Source organism: Raphanus sativus, chromosome 9, assembly GCF_000801105.2.
Source record: "Raphanus sativus cultivar WK10039 chromosome 9, ASM80110v3, whole genome shotgun sequence".
In the NCBI taxonomy this organism is placed as follows: domain Eukaryota; kingdom Viridiplantae; phylum Streptophyta; class Magnoliopsida; order Brassicales; family Brassicaceae; genus Raphanus; species Raphanus sativus.
This window is the reverse complement of record NC_079519.1, coordinates 24,879,526-24,900,828: the sequence shown is the minus strand read 5'-3', so window position 1 is coordinate 24,900,828 and position 21,303 is coordinate 24,879,526. Positions and strand designations below refer to the sequence as shown.

The 21,303-nt window shown below is 32.9% G+C and overlaps 3 protein-coding genes across 3 annotated transcripts; 2 read left to right on the top strand and 1 right to left on the bottom strand.

The window, feature by feature from the left end:
* Positions 1-1,079: 1,079 nt before the first annotated feature.
* LOC108828042 (receptor protein kinase-like protein At4g34220) lies at positions 1,080-4,727 on the bottom strand. Its single transcript, XM_018601590.2, has 2 exons — positions 2,866-4,727; positions 1,080-1,746 (listed from the first exon to the last, which is right to left on the bottom strand). Exons 1-2 carry the CDS (start codon positions 4,520-4,522, stop codon positions 1,187-1,189), a joined length of 2,217 nt encoding a protein of 738 aa, XP_018457092.2. The 5' UTR covers positions 4,523-4,727; the 3' UTR covers positions 1,080-1,186.
* Positions 4,728-6,336: 1,609 nt separating this feature from the next.
* LOC108828043 (protein TIC 21, chloroplastic) lies at positions 6,337-7,751 on the top strand. Its single transcript, XM_018601591.2, has 4 exons — positions 6,337-6,689; positions 6,781-7,038; positions 7,185-7,388; positions 7,490-7,751. Exons 1-4 carry the CDS (start codon positions 6,381-6,383, stop codon positions 7,601-7,603), a joined length of 885 nt encoding a protein of 294 aa, XP_018457093.1. The 5' UTR covers positions 6,337-6,380; the 3' UTR covers positions 7,604-7,751.
* Positions 7,752-9,545: 1,794 nt separating this feature from the next.
* Positions 9,546-12,397, top strand: LOC108828044 (uncharacterized). The gene is made up of 10 exons (XM_018601592.2): positions 9,546-9,785; positions 10,018-10,085; positions 10,391-10,416; positions 10,723-10,813; positions 10,939-11,034; positions 11,371-11,439; positions 11,573-11,631; positions 11,721-11,843; positions 11,924-11,995; positions 12,082-12,397. The coding sequence occupies exons 1-10, from the start codon at positions 9,696-9,698 to the stop codon at positions 12,144-12,146; spliced, it is 759 nt and encodes a 252-aa protein (XP_018457094.1). The 5' UTR covers positions 9,546-9,695; the 3' UTR covers positions 12,147-12,397.
* Positions 12,398-21,303: the final 8,906 nt, after the last annotated feature.

The following is a 21,303-nucleotide window of genomic DNA, read 5'->3' as shown; positions in this document are numbered from 1 at the left end:
GGATGTTTTAGTCCTTTGGATGAGAATATGCAGCTAAGCAAATTAAGATATGAGATAAGCAAACAATTTTTACCTTTTATTAAATTTGTACAAATACGAAAACCAACAAAACAAATCAGAAAACATATTTACAAATATGCTAAAAATCTCAATTATATAGATGAAGTAAACATAAAATCATCATGATTACATTTTTGAATATTCAACAAAACTTTATAAACACTCGTTCCGCAGCGCGGATATTTAGTTAGTATTAACAGTAGTCTTTTTTAATAGAATAGATTCCCAAATAAAGAAAACCAATATTCAACAGTTTTTTTTTGTTTTGGACGAAGTCTCCAAATATTTGAAGATATATTAATCCACGTGGTAAGTTGTAATAAAGAAAAACAGAAACACTTGCTCAATTTTAAAGATGATATATTGATCAACCAAAAATATATTTACGTGTTTATATATATATAAATAAGAAGAAAATAATTGAGCCAAAGGTAGTTAAAAAAATCAACATGCTTAAAAAAGATATATTTTAAAATTAAAAAGATTAATCAACAAAGCAAAGTAGAATCTGATTAGTACAAGAATTTAGGAACGCGGGTAATCGTGATTTTATGTGTCATCAAAAAGTTTATACATGATTGGTACAGCGGGTTAGAAATTGTTGTTATTGTAAGATACTTACGATTGGTTAACTACCCAATGCACTGATGTTTAAATAATAAATTTATTTATAATTTATATAATTATAAAACTTTTAAACCATGTTAGTATTTTTTAAATAATATTTTTTTAATTATTATAATATAAATTAAAGTATAATATATATTTTAGTCTTTTTATTATTCCAATTTAAAATTTTAATGAATATTTTTATATTTATATATATTTTAAAAAAAAAATTATTTTCCCCTCCCGCAATTACAAACCCTAACTGGAATCAACTTTTAAATTTTAGAAGTTTATAAGGATTTGAAACGATTATATATAGTATTTTTTATGATTGTTACAAAATACTAATAACTGCTACTATTCGTACAAGCTTTTGCGGATGGTAGCGGAGAAATTAGCCATACTCTTAATCAAGATATAAATTCAAGATATAATTGTTTTCAAAGAGAAGAAATAGTGACAAACAAATTTAAAGATGAACCAAAATCATATTTTCTAAACGAAAGCACCCAACTAATTAAACAGATATTTTCTCTAGCACTTGAACAACGTCTTTCATGGACGGTCGCTTCTGAGGCAAGGAAGAGACACAACTATAGCTTAACCTAAAGCATGCAACCACTTCATCCTCGTGGTGAGCCACGTCACTGCTGATAGTCCCATCGACCAACCTCAAGAACCAAGTTTTCTCATCGACTTCAGAATCTCGAACAAAATCTCGATCGACCAAGAAAACTCGACCAATGAGAAGCTCCAGAAAGACAACACCAAAGGAATAAACGTCCCATTTGGGGTTTGGTTTCTCGCATGTAGACCATTCTGGTGGATGGTGATGTGAGCTCGATGTTGGGACAGCAATGAGTGAATGGGCTGAAGTCATTAAGCGGTTAAGGCCCGTATCAGCAATCATAGGCTCAAACTCAGAGTCAAAGAGAATGTTATTGGGCTTGATGTTGCCATGCACGTGCTTCTTGTCATGGATGAAGGCAATTCCTCGAGCTATGCCTCTTGCTATCTTGAGCCGTGCCTTAAAGGAGAGAGGATTTTGGGAGGATGTTGAAGACGAGCCTGATTTTGCTGTTTTCATATCAAAAGAAATGTTATGAGACGAAGGAAACCGACTATTAGGGCTGGGGTAAAAATGGATCCAAAATCTGAATAAGAACTTAACTCCAATCCAAAAATTCAAATACAAACCGATCTGTAAAAATACCTGAACATTCTTTTGTACATTAGTTTGCATATCTGACTATTACATCATCTCCACAATAGAGCACTATTTTTCTTCTTCTATATTTTATCCTAAAATAATTTAATTTCAAAACAGTTGAGTTTAATCTTATGTAATTTTAGATAATGTCTTGTTTTAATCTTTCCAAAAATCTAGAAATCTAAACCCCAAAGGCCAATATCGATAGAGAAATACTCTAGGATAGTTCTAAATATTTTTTTGTTACAAATATAACATCTAAAGATTAAAATGATCAAAATATTTCATTAAAGTGTAAATATACACTTAACCATCTCCAATGAGGTATCCACCCATTGGAGTTCTAAATATATGAGTATGTATATATAGATGTATGTATATGCTATATAAATATATATAGTTGTGGGGTCCACAATTTTTTGGAACCCTAGAGCCAAAAGTTCTAAAAATCTATGGGGAGATGGTCTTATATTTATAGAGTTAACTAATCTAATTCTTAGAGTTTAGAACTAAGGGGTGCGGTTTTGAAACTAGGATTTAAAATTTTATAAAATAAAAAATAAATATTAAAAATTAAAAATAAAAATTTAAAAATAGTTTAGAAAGCATTTTAGAATTTCAAAAAAGAAGTTGAAACAAAAAACTTGGAAAAAAAATTCAAAAAAAAAATTTATAAAAACTTTCAAATTTGAAAAAAAATATAATTTGAAACTATATAAAATTTTTTTTTATTTATTTTAATTTATATATAATCGTCTTTTAGCTATGTATTTTTATTCGCTGATGGCCAAAAAAAAAGAGAAGCTATGTACTGTATTTAAGAGAATTGCTCATGTAAAATATCCAAACAGGTTATATTCGTAAACCCAAACAGAAAAATTTGAAATAACGGATATCCAAACTCCATCCATTCCGACTAAAATGCACTAACCATTTAGGCGTATTTTAGCAAATACTGAAAAATGTAGGCGTTAATGGGAACTTACCGTAGATGGAGGAGCAATGCAAGCTTCCATTTGACACATAATCGGAGATAAGAAGCTTCTCTTCGCTCCCCCAAACGAAGCCACGAACCCTAACGAGATTCGGGTGTCGAAGCTTAGCGAGACCCTGAACCTCTCTCTCGAACTCCTTCAACTTCACCGCCGTACAGCTCTCCGCTCCTATCCTCCGCACCGCCAAAGCCATGCCGTTCTCCAGCACCGCTTTATACACCACGATGCCACCTCTTCTCGTCGTGCCCAGCACGTAAGCTGACGCCTTCAGTAGAGTATCTAGCTCCAGCTTTGTCTCTCCGTCTACCGTCACCAGTTGAGTCTCAGCGTTGTTGTGTTTCTTCAACTCGTCAACTGTTTTCTTGTCTTGTTTCTGGTTCTCTATGTCGCTCTCCGACGATGATGATGTCTCGTCGTACCTTCCCGTCACGCACCACGAGCCCCATCCCGGTTGTTTAGCAGAAGCTGGAGGAGATTCCGTGGCCTCCAAGGCGAACACGCTCTGTTTCTTTGCGGAGAAAGCGTCGTTTTTCTCGAGACAGTCTTTCAAGACTTTGAAAGTGCTGTACTCTTGGTAGGTTTGTCGTTTCCTGAGCTGGTACACGTAGAGGACGAACATGGCTAGGATAGCTAGACCAGCGATATCCGCAACCGTGATTCCCACGATTGTGGTTGGTTTGAGTTTGCTTTTGTTATTAGCTGCTTGCTGGTTTGGTGGTGATTCCGCTTGCGAAAGGTTTGTTGGAGATGAGTGCCTAGGCATGACTGCTATTGCTGCTGGTGAAGTAGTTTCGGAGACGTTTTGTGGGTCTGAAAGCGTAGAAGGGATTGAACAAGGGTTGTTCTTCAGTGGCTGACCGCACAAGCCTAGGTTACCTAGAAAAGACTCCTCCCTTTGGTTAAGCATCGGAGGGGTACTTGGGATTGGTCCTGTGAGATTATTGAACGAGAGATCGATAGTGATGCCTGCTGGAACTTTCTGAGCGAACGTTGGTGAGATGTCTCCGGATATTTGATTGTGTGATAGGTTGAGGTAATGGAGACTTGTCCCTTGGAAAAAATCCTGTGGAAGAGATCCGTCTAGAAGATTTGAAGAAAGATCAAGAACGGTCAGGTTCTTGACGAGGGAGAGATCTTGAGGGAGTTTGCCCGTGAAGGCGTTTGTTGAGAGATTCAATAGCTGAAGAGTAGCCGCGTTGCTGATGCTATCAGGCAGTTGACCCGAGACGTTGTTGTTTCCTAGGGATAGGACACGAAGCTGAGTAGCGTTGGAGACTGAATCCGGGAGTGACCCGTGGAAGAAATTGTTGGAGAGATCCAAGATTGTTAGGTTTGGGATTGAGAACAAGGTTGGAGAAACAGAACCTAGAAGCTGTCTGTTGGGAAGAACCAAGCTTGTAACTCTAAGCATGTCTGTTGGAGTGTTTGGGTTCCCAAGCTCTGTGCAGGTAACACCTGTCCAAGAACATGGCGTTTCATCGTCGTAGTTCCAGTTTTGTAGAACAGAGAGAGGGTCACTGGTGATTGTGTATTTGAAAGAGAGCAAAGTAACACCATCGGCGTTGAGAGCTTGGAGTAGGGTAGGGAGAAGAAGAAGGAGGAGATGGAAGATGAAATGATTAGAGAGGTCCCTTCTGTGGGAAGTCATGGTTTTGAGTTCTTGGGGTTTTTTCTCTCTCTGAGTATGCTTATGAAAACTGTGGATTCATAGAATAGAGAGATAATGCTTTTATGAGATGTGTATTCATACCATAGAGAGGGATAAGAGAGAGAGGGTGAACCACTGCAAGTAAGTGATAATTGTTTTGTTCACCAAATGTGTGAGAGATATTGGAGCAAATCAAAACTATGAGGTGTTGAGAAGGTGGAAAGAGAGAAAGGGGTTGGTTATTTTTATGGGAGTCCTATTTTTATTCCTTTTGTTTTTATTTTAAAATTCCTTTTGTCGTTGTTATTTCTCATTTAGTTCTTTGTCGTTTGTCGAAGTTTGTGAAAATGTCACGAGAAAAATATCATGTTTCTTTTTGTTTCATATGATTTGTTTTTTTGTAGTATAAGTAATTTATACTAGATATGTTTTGTTCCAAGAAATGAGATTTAAAATTTTGAATGTTATGACTGATAGAGTAAACGACGACAATCTAGTGGATTTTAAGGTATGTAAATTTCAGATTCTTAGGCCAATTTATTTTGAATTTTAAGACTTTGCAGTTTTCATTTTATACCATATATGTTATACTTGTGTTGGTTTGATACTAGAAACATTTCAGTTATATAACAAGAACGGTCATATTTAACATATAAGAATTGTTTTTTTTCTGATAAACTAAAAATGAGGTGTAGTTTAAAATTTAAAATATTTTTAGAATTATTTAACACGCTTTATAATTTACATTTAAAAATTTTAAAGAAAATAACCATAAAATATAGTTAAAATATAGAAGAAGAAGAAAATTATATCTTAAAATCAAAATGTTTATGTAACGAGTTAAATAGAAAGTCAAAATAGATTTAATTCAAAATTAATAAATAAAAGATGAACATATTAGCTTATATATATCTCTCATAGACAGAAGATTTTCTTATTTGGATACTGGAAAAGTGAACAGTTTTATAATACACTCAGTTTCCTAAAACTATGCACATAAAAATCATTCAAAATCAAATATCAGGGTGTTGATGAAGTTAGAGATGTCAAGTTAGAAAAAACAATCCAAATTAACCAAGATCTCAGTTGGTTAAACATTGTATGAATTAGTTCTAGATATATAGGTTGTTGGTTTAGGTTTTGGATCCATTCTTTTCAGTTCCAGGTTTTTGAGATATATGAATCTTAGATTCACATATGTACATGTAACATATTTGTCTAGTTTTCGATTGTTTCTCATCAGGTTTTACTTTACCTAAACGAAAATGTTTCATTTCTTGACCGAAATCACATATTACGAATTACAAATAAATTATTATTTTTTAATTTTAAAAATACTCCTGGAGGAGCAAAAGCAAATAAAGATGTTGATGTATATGCATTGTTATTAGAGATCTAGGGATTTTGTCCTCTTTGATTTTTCATGACAATGGTGAGTCTCATTCAATATTGCCATTGAATAGGTTGTGGCGATCTTTTTGGCACATAAAAGGTGTTCGAGTCAAATAAAGATTATTGCAAAGGCTATTTACCATCAAATGTCTTGATACTCTGACTAATTAGTATCAAAGTGATTTCCTAGAACCATCATTAGAAGCAATGAGCATGAGATATGTGATTTGGAGATTAAAAAAATGTATGTTAGGAAAACATACCCATCAAATAGTAGTAGGATGATATCTTATCCACAGTAAATGAGTACATATAATAACTGTGTAAAAAAAAGACCTTGAGAAAAATAAGAAAATCAAAATATGATCTGAAAGGCCGTTAGGTAGGCAGAAAGAGCCCAATCCATTACAATAACATGTCTAAAAGCACAAGTCTCCAACTTTACTTTTTAACGCAAGAGTAATCAATGCCGTCACTTCACTTGCCGACGGCGAGCTCATCCGGCGTATCCGCCGTCGCTCTGCGGCCAGGTTTTCAGCAGCGCCCCCCAACTCGCCTCTTTCCCTCGTTTAATCCGCTCCGCTTGGCTCCAAACCCGCTCATTTCGCCGAAGAGGAGAGCGACAATCTCTTCACACCAATCGCCTTCGTCTCCTCTTCTCTACGGTTTCCAGATCAGAGGATCTAAGGCACCATTCACCGCGGCATCTTCCTATCCAACGTCTCCTGGCTCCGTTTCCGGTGATAGCCAGGTCGACAAGGCAAAGCTCGCTCAGGTTCTCCTTTTTTGATACAATCTACAGATAAATTGAAGGTAGAATGAAAAGAGACTTCTTTTGAGTATGAGTATGAGTGTGCTTGTGACAGGTGGCAAAGAGATTAGAGAAGACTTCAAGATACTTCAAGAGGCTGGGGAGCATTGGTTTCTGGGGGCAGCTTGTTTCAACTCTTGTGGCGGCTGTCATTCTATCCTTCTCCATTGCTGTCACTGGGAAACCCACTTCACCTGCTACTTTCTATGCCACTGCTAGTGGCATCGCTGCTGCTTTTGTCTCCGTCTTCTGGTCCTTTGGTTATATTCGTCTCTCTGACAGGCTCCGTCGAACTGCCGCTGACCCTGCCAAGGTAGTACCCTTCTTCATTGTAACATTTTGATTTATTAAAAAGAAGCATTATTATTAATATATTATCTTGCTTTGACCGGTCTATAAAGGTTATACTTTAGTAGTGAATGTTCAAATTGTTTAAGAAAGGTTACATTATTGTTTCAGGCCCCTCCTCGTGCTGATGTTGTGAAAGGGTTGAGAAGTGGGATAATGGTGAATCTTCTTGGAATGGGAGCTGCTATCCTCGGGATGCAAGCAACTGTTGGCTTCTTAGTCGCAAAGGCTTTAACTACTTCAGCAACCCCTTTCTACCAAGGAGTCTCTCAAGGATACAGTCCCGTTCTTGCTCTTGATGTCTTCCTCGTTCAGGTATATTGAACACATACTCTTGTCTTTTTTTTTACTTTTTTTTATCTCATTGCTAATTTCTTTTTAAGTTTACTGTTTGACTTGTGAGGATTTTGATGCAGGCATCGGCAAACACCTTGCTTTCTCATTTCCTAGGCCTTGTTTGTTCGTTAGAGCTGTTGCGCTCCGTGACAGTGGCTACCTCGGAATCTATCGCAGTTCCCAGAGTTGCATGAGTTTCTACCCTTTTTAGGCATCACTCCTATTCATAAACCTCAAAGTCTGAGACTTGTTTACTATTGTCATTGAGAACCAACCGTTGTGGACTCAACGACTTTATTATTACTGAATTACAGATGTGATTTATGGTATAAATTATCTATAGTGGAGACAACTCGTATAGATGAGTAAATCCATAGGAACTGAGAGTTGAATTTTTATTAATAAAAAGGACCCATATTCGATTGAAATGTCTGTTGAAACCCAAAACAAAATATCTTGAGACCTGCTGGTCTGCAGGTCTTGCTTGTATGTTTTGAATAGGGAAAAATAGCTTATTTCAACATGTCGTGTCTATTTTTTTCAAACTTTGTAATAGTTTGTATCTTATACTGAACTAAATTAAATTTTTTTTTTTAAATATAAAAATTACTTGTTGTACATTTTCATTTCCAAACTTTATACCAGTGCATATTCTATATTAAAGTAAACAAAAATTTTAAAATACTAGATAAACTTTCAAAATCATGTTTATATATAATATTGAAGGTGAAAGATGTTAGTTATCCATCGTGGGAGGAAGATGGATTTGATCCAGATCATGTTCACTCTCTTCTTCTGATTTGATTTCGTCATAGACGATTCTCTTCAGATCTTTTTAAAATTATCCATCGTGGGAGGAAGATGGATTTGATCCAGAGACAAACTAAGCAATCTCAGTCCTAAACCATATCTGAAACAAAAAAAAATTCTAAGTCATGATCCAGAGACAAACTAAGCAATCTTAATCCTAAACCAAAATAAAAATTCCACAAGTTTCAAAAAGCAAATAAAATTAAGTAAGAAAACAGCACAAAGCACTGACCTCCCTTTCCAAAGCTGGTACAACTTATGACGAAAAACCGAGATTTATTAGGCTGTTTCCTAATAGAGCATGAAAACAGAGAAGCATAAATCTATGCACGAAACAAAGAAACATAATTCAAAATAAAAGATGAAATCAAAATTTCACAAGTCTAAACATTGAAATCAATTTTGGATTTGAAAAAAGGAAAAAAAAATCAAAACTTCACAAATCTAAACAGTTAAGCATAAGTTTGGGTACGAGGGGACAAGATAAAAAAAATTGAAACTACACAAATCTGGGTTTCTAGATTCAAATCAACACTATAAACCAACGGAATCAGAATCAAAAATTCACAAATCTATAGATGGATAAAGAGCCAAGCCAGAAATCACTTGTTGGAAAAAAATTCAAACTCAGATTAGAAGAAAGTAAGGTTTTGAAATTGGGAAAGTGAAAGTGGATTTATGTTTTGAATTAACGTGTTTTGTTTTATCTGACAAAAAATGAATTTAAATTAAAAAAGGAAACCATTGTTATTTGTCTCTGGTTAGGCTAGTGTAGTCTGGTCAGAAATAAGGTCATAAAAGACTTTCGACATGCATAATGTGTGTGGCAAGCAGGAAGTGTCTTTTTGAGTAAAACATAAGACATAAAGTGTCTTAGAAAATAAAAAAATCTTAATTTAAAATGATGTCATTTGGATAAATACTGTAAAATTAAAAATTTTAACAATACATGAATTTTTAAAACAGTACTTATATATTGACCATCAAAAGTAAGCATGGACATTTTGTGTATTGTTTTGGTTTGGTTCGATTTGGGTATTTTAGATATCTGATAGTTCAGGTGAAAAATTAGAGGATCCGTTTACTACTTAGCATATTTTCAATTTGGATTTGTTTCAAATTCGGTTTAGATAATTTTGTGTTTGGTTCAGATGGTAAAACCAGGAAAAAAGTTTGATTTATTGTCTTTTACCCAAATTAATTAAAGAATCGAGAATCTTATCATAGACCTCGAATCATGAAACGTTTTGTATCAAACGCAATGACAAAAAGGCGTTTGGTGCGGCAGCAGTAGGAAGCCATCAATATTCGATAACAATCAATCCGCCTAAACCGAAGACAAACCAAAGGGGAAACGCGAGAAACGAGAGAGAGAGAGAGATCTTGGATCAAACGATCTCCCAAACCTCTCGAGGGAAGAAGAAGACAAGGAGGAGGACCAAAAGAAAAAGAAGAAGAAGAACAAGGGAGGAGAAAATGTTGCCCACAACTTCCAGATCTCGCTCTTCACCTTCTTCATCCCGAGCCAACCCAATGTTCCTTCAGTATTTTCGCCGGATCGTCAAGGTTCTCTCTCTCTCTCTCTCTCTCGTTACATCTCAATCGTCGCATATGATCTCAGATTTGTCTCGATTCTCGACGAAAATTACATTAGATTCGTTCATTTCCTGGAATCGGATTTAGCTTGATTTGCGTCCTTCCTAGCTTTACCTCCTGTTACTTTCTAGGTTTAGCGATTTCTGATATTATGTTTGATTAATGTTGTTACATCATATTCTCGTTTTCTTGATCGTTGCAGTGGCAGCAAATGGATGTTGAATATACTTTCTGGCAAATGCTTAACCTCTGTACATCTCCCAAAGTTGTGTAAGTCTCTTTCAAACTTCTTTTGTTCAACCTTTAAGCTTGTTGCATTTGATAAGATTAGACTCACAACTGTTACAAGTCATGCATATATTAGAGAGTTTCTAGGTGAATAGAGTTTTGAGATGGTTTCACTTTCCCTTTGCAATTGTGACATTAAAGAGAGTTTTAACTTATCCTTGTCTAATCCCAACAAGTTGGCAACTTTTTTCGCTAAGGTTTATTACATGGTGAGTTGTTTTATAGTTCTTATTCTCTTACTTTTGTATGTTTTTTTTTTCTTTTTCATGTGGACGCTATGGCATCAGCTATCAACACACTAAGTATCACAAACGTAAGCTCAACTTTTTTTTTATGCTACTGTAGTCTGCTTCTGTTTTTGCTTTTATACACTTTACCCTTCTGTTTCTGAAAGTATCTCGACCCATCCAATGTTTAGTATCAATATGTGATCAGGGCTTGTTTAATCTGACTATGTAACTTGCAGAGAATCATCTCATTGTGATTTTTTATTTATTGGCTTCTCCTTCTCTATATTATCTACTTAATGCTAATGTTTGTTAAGAATAAGCCAAACGTTTGGTATGAGTTTGTAAATTTAAGTGCGTTTTCTTTAATTTCCCTTCTTTCTTTCTCTCAGAGACGAAAAACCAATGGGCACGTGATGACCCTGCTTTTATTGTGATCTGTAGCCTGCTTCTTATTGTTGCAACTTTAGCCTACTGTGCCACGTAAGTCTTTTGTTTATTTGCATTTTTAAGAGTCTGGTAGTTAAAACTATTGCCTTGGAAAATGAATTTGTTCTGATTTTTTTCTCTTTCCGGTTGTTGATTGTAATCTTCTGTCTCTGCTTCAGGTATGACCATAGTGGCTCTCATGCTGTCGTCGTAGTTGTATCAGTGTTCCTCACCCATTTCTTAATCACTGGTGCAGTTATAGCTACATGCTGTTGGTAAATATTTTCTATCAGTGCTTAGACAAACTCGTTACGTCGCTTAAATATTGTGTTGCATCCGACGTCTGCTATTGCTGCTCGTATCACTGTTTCTCCCATACTGATGGGTGCTACTTATCTGATCTTACTATTACTGTTCTGCTCATTGTATACTGCAAGACAAACGCTCTTGAGAACTAGCACTGAATCTCTTACGAACGTTTCTGGAAATCGTTCTTGCATGAACTTTTGAATCCTTCGCTGCTATTTTCGTTCTTTTGATTCCACTGCAGTTAAAAGTGGTTTCTTATATCAAAATTGACGGTTTCTCTAACTTGAGATACGAATTCCCAGGTTTCTGACGAACTCTTACCTTCGCGAGGAGGCTCCTAACAGTCATGTGGTGGAACAACGTGTTGAATGGTTAGTTTTATTGGCCGATTCTTTTCTTTTCAACTCGGAAAAACAGATTTTTCGGTTTTGTTCTTCAGTATCCATATTCTTTATCCGTGTGAGCTTTTGTTTTATGACATACCTTGTATGTATTTCTCTGTAGGCTGTATACGTTTGATGTTCACTGCAACTCGTTCTTTCCAATGTTTGTGCTGCTCTACGGTAATTACTTCTTTAAACACATCACTCAATTTTTCAAATCTGCAAAAGAAGATTTATGACTTATATAGTTCCTTCTTGTATTGTTACAGTCGTACACTATTTCTTATCACCACTCCTGATAACTCATGGATTCATCGCTCTACTACTTTCAAATCTGCTTTTCATGGTCGGGGCTTCGTATTACCATTATCTTAACTTCCTAGGATATGACGGTAAGTCTCACAGATTCTTTCTTTAACAACTGATTCGCTTTATAACTATTGAGCTAACAACATTGCTTGAATCTATACAGTGCTTCCATTTTTGGAACGAACAACCTTCTTCCTCTACCCTATTGGCATCGTGATTGTCCTGTCCCCTATTTGTAAGCTTAAATCATTCACTGGTTTCACAGATTCCTCTTTCTTGAAAGGATGTCATCTTAAAAAGTTTGTTTCTCCAATTTTGCAGTGATCTTAAGTGGATTCAACCCCTCAAGATATTTCATGAATATGTACTTCAGCCAAAGATTATAAATCAGAACAAGCCACATCAGTGGAATCTCAAGGGCTCTGCACTGCATATACATCACCAAGGAAGAAGAGAGTATGAATTTTTTTTTTTTTTTTGGTTACCTGTAACAGATCATCGTCATGCTCAGTTTCTGGTAAAACTTCAAAGGCTACTTAATAGAATCTAGTAACAATTTTTCTGAACTTGACCATATTTAGCAGGGCATCTTTCTATTGTCCCTTACCTTTTTCTTCCTGTTCATGGTCATTTCCTATATGGTACTTGTTGAGATTGGTCGTTGGTTTCGTTGAGTCTTTGGCATAAACTCCAAGTAACTAGAGAAACTGCAAAAATTGTAATACGCCGAACACAACCCCTATGCTAAAAACCAACGCACTGAACTTTGTTCTCTCTATGGACTTTTCCAAGCAATCTTGACATGTGTGTGTCATTGCAAAGTTTATCTCAGGGCTTGTAACAAAACATTGGAAATGTCTATTTGGTTGATGAAATCTTGTTTGTCGACACTAATAAGCCCAAGAAAGCCAAAGGTGCCAACCAGTTGTTGCTCAAAAAAAAAGGAAAAATATAATGGAGTTTCCCTAGTTGGCTAGTTGTGAAGTACAACTTGTTGATGGGAAACTATCACACTATGGAGCTCTTATACCACTTGTTGATGTTTATCTGTTGAGTGCCCAATGCCCATATTCGAACAAATCTTCACCTTGGGCTTTGATCACCTTTGCTTGTGCTCAAAACACATGATCCTCTAGCTGTTTTCTCGGAATCTGGAATCTCTCGGAATCTGGAATCTCTATACCAACCTACCATGACTTGTAGGTATTTTCCATGTTTCTATGGGGTCTTCACATCTTCCTGCTACGGAAACATTTTCGTATCCTCTTCTCCATCTACTCCATCTGAGCCAAACATTTGCCTCAACTTCTCTTGAAACATTCCCTCAACTGCTCCATATGGAACATGTGATTATAGTTCCTGTAACTCTTTCACTCTACAACTTGAATTTCCATCTTCAGGCTTTTACCCAAACTAACTCCATCATGTTACTTTGTTTTTGCAAGATCAACCATAAGCTAATGGAGTTACCTAGTAGAAAAGTTTATATCCAAGTAAATATCCACCCATTAGAAATACTTTTTTATTTTCAAAATTGTCCTTTAATTTTTAAACTTTTATAATTATATCATAAAAAGTTATTTTTATAAGAAAACACAGTTTTTATAAACATAAAATCACACTTTTTATTTATCTAACAATCTTTTTAATGAAAATTTTGTTTAAACAAAGTTATAACTGTATAAAAATCTTATGAAATTAAAATTAAATAGGGTTGATTTGCAACTTTCAAAAATAAAAGGTACTTGTTGTAAAATAAAAATAGAATATTTTGAGAATATTCATTTTTAGAGGTAAAAATAGAAAAATACATTGGAGAGAACACACATTTCTATTTTAGAGATCCTCTATTTAGAAATAGAAATAGAAAAATACATTGGAAATGGTCTCAATGCATTTCTGTTTTGTATGGTGTATTAAGCGCCACATTTGTTCATGGGCTGGATTCTTTTGATCAAAGTTCTATGTACGAGTTAGTGGTTTGCGTATGTTAGTGAGTGACCATTATGGAGACCATACAAGTCAAGTGAGTGATACAAACCTACAAGTCAAGTCATGTTTGCGTATATCCTCTTTTTATGACATCTCCAACATCACTTCAATTTTATTCTAAAATAAAGTAAATTTCATATCTCACTCCATAATGTAATTTACTCTATAAATAGAATAATTTCTTTTGTTCATTAATTCATTATGGACTGAAAAATGGAGTAGAATTGAAGTATTTGTACTCCAAATTCTCTTTTACTATATTTAGGAGGAATGAAATTTTATATTAGAGATGTTCTTATGTGATTATGACTAATAATTGGATTTTTGTACGGTTTGGTATTTTCGGATAATCACAAATTTATTTTAGTTTTTTCTTCATTTTATTTATTTTTTATAATTCAATTTAAAGTCATATTTCTTCCGGATCTATTTTATTCAGTTTTGATATTTTATTTTATGATTCTGTTTGAATAGACATTTTAATGTAACAAGTGCCCCTTTCCCAAAAATGAGACTGGTGCTACAATATTTACTAAAACTTGATCCACGTCCGGACGAATGTTTGATTTAACTTGTATTCAACTTAAACTTATAAAGATGAGACGGCAAATAACCCCTCCTACATCTAGCGAAGGCTAATAAACTACGATTTGGTTTAATCTCTATTAAAAGGATATGTAATCTTTTTTTTTAGGATATGTGATCTTTTACTGAGTTCAGCTATAATATACTCCATAAAACATCTTCTTTAACTATTCGCTGAGTTCTGACATATGAAGACTCTCTTAAATCCACCTTCGAATCGTTATATATGGATACGACAAGTTCAAATTCAGCATTCATTTAAATTTTTGTATATTTATTTTAAATTTTATTTAGTTCTTTGTTTCACATAAGATGAACCCAGTTTTTCAATTATTTCTATTTATACATTATGATAGTTGAATTTTGTCCTATAACAATATGTATTGGTTGTAAAAGAAAAAAAAATGACAAGTCTCTAGATGTTCTCCAACTCAACTACACTTGGTCAAAGAATATAAACCAGTTTTGAATGATTAAGGAAGGTGTGATAATTATTAACTAATCAACCAAATAATTGTGTATATTTTAAATTAATGAACATGAATTCAATCACTAATCTGAATATGCCAAGTGAAGCATGTATTCATTTTCTCAGATTACGATAGCTCTGTTGTACTTTTAATTCTGACTGGATGCTTGGTTGTACATAGACTTACAAGAGTACGGAATCTCGTTCGTACAAAAACCCTTTATTGTAGTTGTTCATATCTTCCAAACACGCAATCATCTTTTACGTTATTGAAAACATTCAATTGCTTTTTATTATATGCACATGCAAACGAAATATAACAGAAACTTCCCTCTGATTCTTTTTAATGTTTTCAGTTTAGTTGCATGTAATCGAACTTTGCGTCAATCCCCATATGGTCAAAGTAACATATAGTTAATATCGAAAAATTGATTGTTTGTTAAATGAAGCATCGAAATATGGTCGGCACACATAGGTCGAAGCACTTTAATATACTCCTTCCGTTTATATTTTTTTTTTTTGACTAAAGGCTTTCCTTCCGTTTATATTAAATTTCATTTTAACTTTTAAATTTTGTTTTCCCATAAATATCGTTTTACATTTCCAATACATATATTAATCAGTTTCAATGTTATCTTTATTTTTAAATCATTAGTTAATAAAACAAAATAAAAATTATACTCCTTCTATTTCAATTTAATTTTTATTGTAGAAAAAAATTTCGTATTAAAATAAATTTCGTTTTAGAATTTTAATGCAAACCTTATTCATGAGATTTTCTAAATTATTTTTCTAGTAGTTGAAATTTGGTTAAATATATATGTAACTGCGTTTTTATTTTAAAAATATATAAAATCATATATTTTCTTAATCTGTGTGTATAAATCTAGAATAACAATTAATATGAAACAATGAATTACTTGTGTGCAAAATTTAAAGTTTTTATTAATTTGTGTGCAAACAACTTAAATGACATTTATGATGAAACCAAAAAATTATTGTCTAACCAAGATGGTACTGCTGAAAACACAAAGGATAAGCGATAATTACATACTCCCTCCGTTTTCAGATTAAGTGTCGTTCTAGGGAAAACTTTTCGTTTCAAAATAAGTGTCGTTTTATAATTTCAATGCAAAATTTATTAGTAAAATTCTCTAGTTTATTTTTCTATTGGTTAAAATGTGGTTAGATGTATAGGTAATTGTATTTTTTTCTTAGAAATATATAAAATTACATGTTTTATTAATATGTGTGCAAAAGTCTAGAACGACAAATAAAATGAAACGGAGGGAGTAGTGATTATTCCTCTTTGTTCATATTCCATACATCATAATCAAATCGTGAAATTCTTTGAAAGCGAAATTTTTCAAAGAAATGATCAAGGTGTTGCACAACTACACAAGGACTACTACATTAAAAGTTGGATTCCTTGAAGGTTAAACACATACCTCTAAAAAAATAATAAATACTCCCTCCGTTTCACAAAGAGTATCACTTTTCACACATATTAAAAAATTCGTTAAAATGTATTTATATTTTCATTAATATCACATATGTAACCAATACTAGTGTTTTAGATAAATAGATTTATTTATAAGATCAATACATTTTGTAATTAATTTTGAACTGAAAGGTTGTATAAATTGCATTGATATTGTAGAATGACATTCTTTATGAAAAAAAAATAAGTTAAAGTGACACTTAATATAAAACAGAGGGAGTAATAAATAAAGGCAATTTATTTTGACTACGAGCCAATAGAGAAGTTCAGAAACTTCGGAGAACAAACACCAACAACAGAAAAATAAACTAATTAACATGTACTAATGGACGTCTGAAATGGGTATTGGTCTAATGACGAAGTTCTCTATTAACAACAAAACGTATTTTAAAATATAACTAGATTTTGACCCGCACGCCCGTGCGGGTGTATTTTTATAAAATATGTTGCTATTTATTTTCTATGTCATTATTAGAGTTGGACAAAAAATCTGAATCCAAAAATTCGATCGTGATATAAAAAGAAGTATCAAACCCAAACCGAAAATTGATTAAATATCAAAATTATTTAAAATTTTGGTATTTAGAGAATTAAAACCGAATCCGATCCGAATTGAAGTATTTCGAATACCCGAATGTATGTGATATATATATATATATTAGATTTAATGTATTTAAAAACATCCATAATATATATGGTACTTTTAAGTTGGTTTAAATAATTGATAATATATATAAATAGTTATATGTAAATAATTAAAATCGTTAAAGTATACTTAAAACACCAAAAATATTTAAAAATAATTATTGATTTTCTATCCAAATATTTAAACCAAACCAATTTATATATTAATTTTAGGTATTCAGACATATGTTATTCAAGTTTATATGTAATATGTTATTTTGTTTATATATTTTGAGAAATTTAAAGTATATAATAAATTTTAAAAATAATTTAAATGGGTAATCCAAACCCGAACGAACCCGTAAAGATTTGAATCAAATCCGAATCAAAATTTAGAAATATTCGAATGAGACTGAAATATTTGATCCCAGGAAACCGAAACCCAAATAGACCAGTACCGGTTGATATATGAAATCATCATTTTAAAATTTAATGTGAAACAAAAAATCATAAGTTAAGTTGATATATGAAATCTGACTTTTTATTGTATTTTTCTTATATATATTGAAAACATTTTTCAATAATAGTTATTAGAAAATATTTTAGTAAAAACCAATTTTTGATATAAATCAACTTTAAATTATTATTTTGATTTGAAATATATATATATATATATAAAGTTTAAATTTTTCATGATTATTTTAGACCAATGATATTTTTAGATAATTATATTAACTAATTTTCGTATATTTTAAAGTTGGCCCAAATAGATAGTTTCTCATAATATAATAGATTTCTAATTTTTCTTAATATTGTGTTTCCAAACAACATTATATCTTTTTTATACTGCTATTCAAGTTTCCAAACAGACCTCTTTTTTAAGCTATTATTTATGTTTACAAACAAACTTATTTTTTTAAACTGCTATTCAAGTTTCCAAACAAACATCTTTTAAAAATTGTTATCCATATTTCCAAACAAATCTAATTTGTATTTCAATTTTAATAATATAGATATTATCAGATATATTGTTTTAATCTCAATTTTGTGTTTTAAATTCAAGATTTTATATCAATTGGAAATGAATTTGGCAACAATCAGACATACTGGTTTGTTCTCGGGATATTTTAACATAGTACATAATGTCCAATTTAGAAAGATTCTTAAAGGTACATTTTTCTTACATATATTAGTTTTGGTTTTTAGGTTATTCATATGTGAATTTGCTAATGGATTATACAAACGCTTGATTCAATTTCGTTTTAAAAGATTTCATGTGTATATTAAATTTTGGTTAGAGATTGAAGATGGTTAGATAAAATAGTAATAGGCTCAGTTATAGGTTAATAAAAGTAAAATGAATCCCATTGAAATGTTGTAAAGAAACGGAATGGGCTTTGCAAGTGTAAGGCCTGCGTAAATGAGTTTGCAAATAACAAAATCTATTGAATTAAAACCAGTGGCAGGGTATTGTAAATAATGAGAAAAAATCAGGGTAATTTCTCATTTGTACTTCACTTTTAATAGGATAGATTAATTATCATCATACATGTTCGCATATCTAAATGAAACAAACATAATTTAAAAGTAATAGGAAAAGGTTGGATTTGGGGTAGCTGGTACGTGTGTCAAAATGTGAGTAGCCTCTTCCTACGAAACAAGCAGCAACGACTTCATAACTGAAAACAAGTTCTGACTCATGCCACCTCTACTCTCTTCTACCACATTGTTTTATTCCTTTTTATAATTTAATTTATTTTAGTTTTGTATCTTAGAGTTGGTTCCGTTGTTATATGAGTGGTTCGTAATAGAGATATTCTGCGTGGTATTAATGTTTTTGTTCCCAAGATGAAAAGAAATTGTATATAAATGTATTAATGTAATTATTGTGAATTGAATAAGTTCATAAGTTGTTCAAAAAAGGAATATGTTCATAAAGCGATTGGAACCAAATGGTATAAGCCCATTTCGAAACATATTAAAAGATTTAACAGTCATGTAATTATCTCCAATGAAGTTCAAGAACATCTCTTTACTGCTGCCTAACATATATTACCAACAACAATTTCTTACAATCAATGCATTATCGCATCAAATATAATATTTAATAAACTTTTGACGAAGTTATATGTGGTTATCATTGAAAATATAAAAAATGTTATTAGGAATATATGTCGTAGCTTCAAATACATATATGATTATATTTATAAGATAATGCAATCATATACCAAGCACATACAGTATATGAATAAAACATACATTTTATTTTAAAATATCAAAATATAAAGAAAATTATATTTTAGTGTTTGTAGAAAATTACTTATTAGGTTGTCGCATTATATGCAAGGGGGATTAAACCCCAGAAAATTAATATAAACTTCAATTTATGTTTTAAGAAAGAAAGGATGAGGAAGGCGAGAGGAAAGGAAAGCGCACGTGATGAACGAAGTCCACGAACTTCAAATCTTCCGAAGATCTTATGGCGGTGTGACGGTTCCTTTCTTTATTTTCCCTGTCTGCGCCAAAATATTTATTGTAGTTACCATTATGTTCTTTCAATCATTTTATCTACAAAATCATTGTTTATTGTAATTTGTTATTGTTTTTGTTTTTCTGAAACAGCAACACGCCAGTAATGCAACATGAAACCTCTGGTTTCCAACTAAATGTTGACCTCATCTGAAATGTGCGGACTGCTTTGTGTGAATACCGTATATATATCATCATGTATATGATTGAGAAGCATTTTAAATAATTATTTTAACACTGTATTCATTCAATTCAAATGAAGGAAAAGCATTGTCCTTACAAAGTTCAAATACTTAAAGAAAGGGATAAATCATCAATAGATGATGGTAATGCGCTTTTGCGTGAAGCCAGGGGCGTCTATGGACCAAGCAAGCGAAGCATAGGCTTTAGACCCCCCATTTCTAAAAGATGTCAATTTTTAAAAAATCATTACAAAACTAAATTCGTGTGAGTTGTTCCAAACAATCAAAACGGCTTATTATTTTGAAGAATTAATAGCAGGTTATCAAACTGATTTATGATTAGTTTTTATATTTTGTTTAGGTATACATACATTTAAAATCAAACACACTTGTAATATTTCACTGAAAACAAAAAAGAAACTCATCATTAGATAAACCTCTAAATATTTTTTGTTTAGGGTCACATACCTCCAGGGACACCCTTAAGTGAAGCACAAGGGGATAAGATTAGAATGTCTTAAAACTATTGGTGATTTTCAGGTCGGAGCAAAGAGTAAGCTCGTCAGGTCTGACCTTCTCGTTCAGGATCCATTGCAGCCAGGACAAGCTCTTCAAAACTAAGTTGCCACAATAATTAGGTAAGATCCATTAGCTTCATCTGATAGGCAAGAAATTTCTTGAGATTACTAAGTTGAATTAGGTAAGTAATACCATTGCCACAATAATAAAAGCTCTTCAAAACTTAAGTGGCCACAAGACAAGCTCCACCTTCTCTCTAAGATCTCCGCTGCGAAATAGTGTTTTCCGGCCGACGGAATGAGTTTCCACAATCACCGTCGGTCCGATTTGTTTTTTTTTCTTTGCTTTTCATGTCTGTATCTGAAGGGGGGGGAGGGACCGCCGAATTTCTCTTCTTTTGGTTTTTCTGACTTCGGGAGATGGAGGTTCTGACAGCTTCGTCATCGCCGACCTTGACTCCAGAGATGTAGGCGTTCTAAACCTTGTGTCTCCGGCTTTCGTTCTCTCGATCCTTTCCCAAAGGGTGTGGCTTGGCTATTGTGTTATGGTGTCTTGGTTTGGGTTTTGTCGGATGAGATCTCGAATACATTGATTGATGCTCTCGGACAAAGAAACTCAGGCGATGAGGAGATATGCGATGGAAGTTCGGGATTGCTAAAATCCGTGATTGGCGGTTTGGTGGCTTTCGCGGAGATCTTCTCGTTTGTCCGATGGATGCTCTCAAAGTAAGCTCAACCGTGGATGGTGATAGCGATGATATATAAAAAACAGAACAAAAACAAAAATATAATATAAAAACAGAAACAGAAACGGAAACGGAAACAGAAACAAGGTATAAAAATAAAAATAGAAACAAAGTATATAAACAAAAATAAAAACAGAGTAAAAAACGCGAGGTCACCTTATTTTCTATGGTGCCATCTTCTTTTCCAAATTCAATTTTGTAAGTCCAGATTTTTATTTCTTCCTTGTTTTTGAAATAAGTGATATGTGTTTGTACGTACGAAGAAGAAACAAAAATGTGTTGAAAAGAGGAAGAAGAAGATGAGATGTGTATTAACGGTAACCACATTTATTATATTGTTTAATTAATATTTATTTTAATAAATAATTCTCACGAGATCACATAGGTCACAAGTGAA

What these genes read in the sequence shown, in the direction of transcription:
- LOC108828044 (XM_018601592.2), top strand. Translation starts at nt 9,696, where the DNA reads ATGTTGCCCACAACTTCCAGATCTCGCTCTTCACCTTCTTCATCCCGA. An exon ending in TGTACATCTCCCAAAGTTGT is followed by an intron (nt 10,086 to 10,390) that starts GTAAGTCTCTTT and finishes CTATGGCATCAG; the next exon opens with CTATCAACACACTAAGTATC. An exon ending in ACACACTAAGTATCACAAAC is followed by an intron (nt 10,417 to 10,722) that starts GTAAGCTCAACT and finishes TCTTTCTCTCAG; the next exon opens with AGACGAAAAACCAATGGGCA.
- LOC108828043 (XM_018601591.2), top strand. Translation starts at nt 6,381, where the DNA reads ATGCCGTCACTTCACTTGCCGACGGCGAGCTCATCCGGCGTATCCGCC. An exon ending in ACAAGGCAAAGCTCGCTCAG is followed by an intron (nt 6,690 to 6,780) that starts GTTCTCCTTTTT and finishes TGCTTGTGACAG; the next exon opens with GTGGCAAAGAGATTAGAGAA. An exon ending in CTGCCGCTGACCCTGCCAAG is followed by an intron (nt 7,039 to 7,184) that starts GTAGTACCCTTC and finishes TTATTGTTTCAG; the next exon opens with GCCCCTCCTCGTGCTGATGT.
- LOC108828042 (XM_018601590.2), bottom strand. Translation starts at nt 4,522, where the DNA reads ATGACTTCCCACAGAAGGGACCTCTCTAATCATTTCATCTTCCATCTC. An exon ending in GCATTGCTCCTCCATCTACG is followed by an intron (nt 1,747 to 2,865) that starts GTAAGTTCCCAT and finishes ATATGAAAACAG; the next exon opens with CAAAATCAGGCTCGTCTTCA.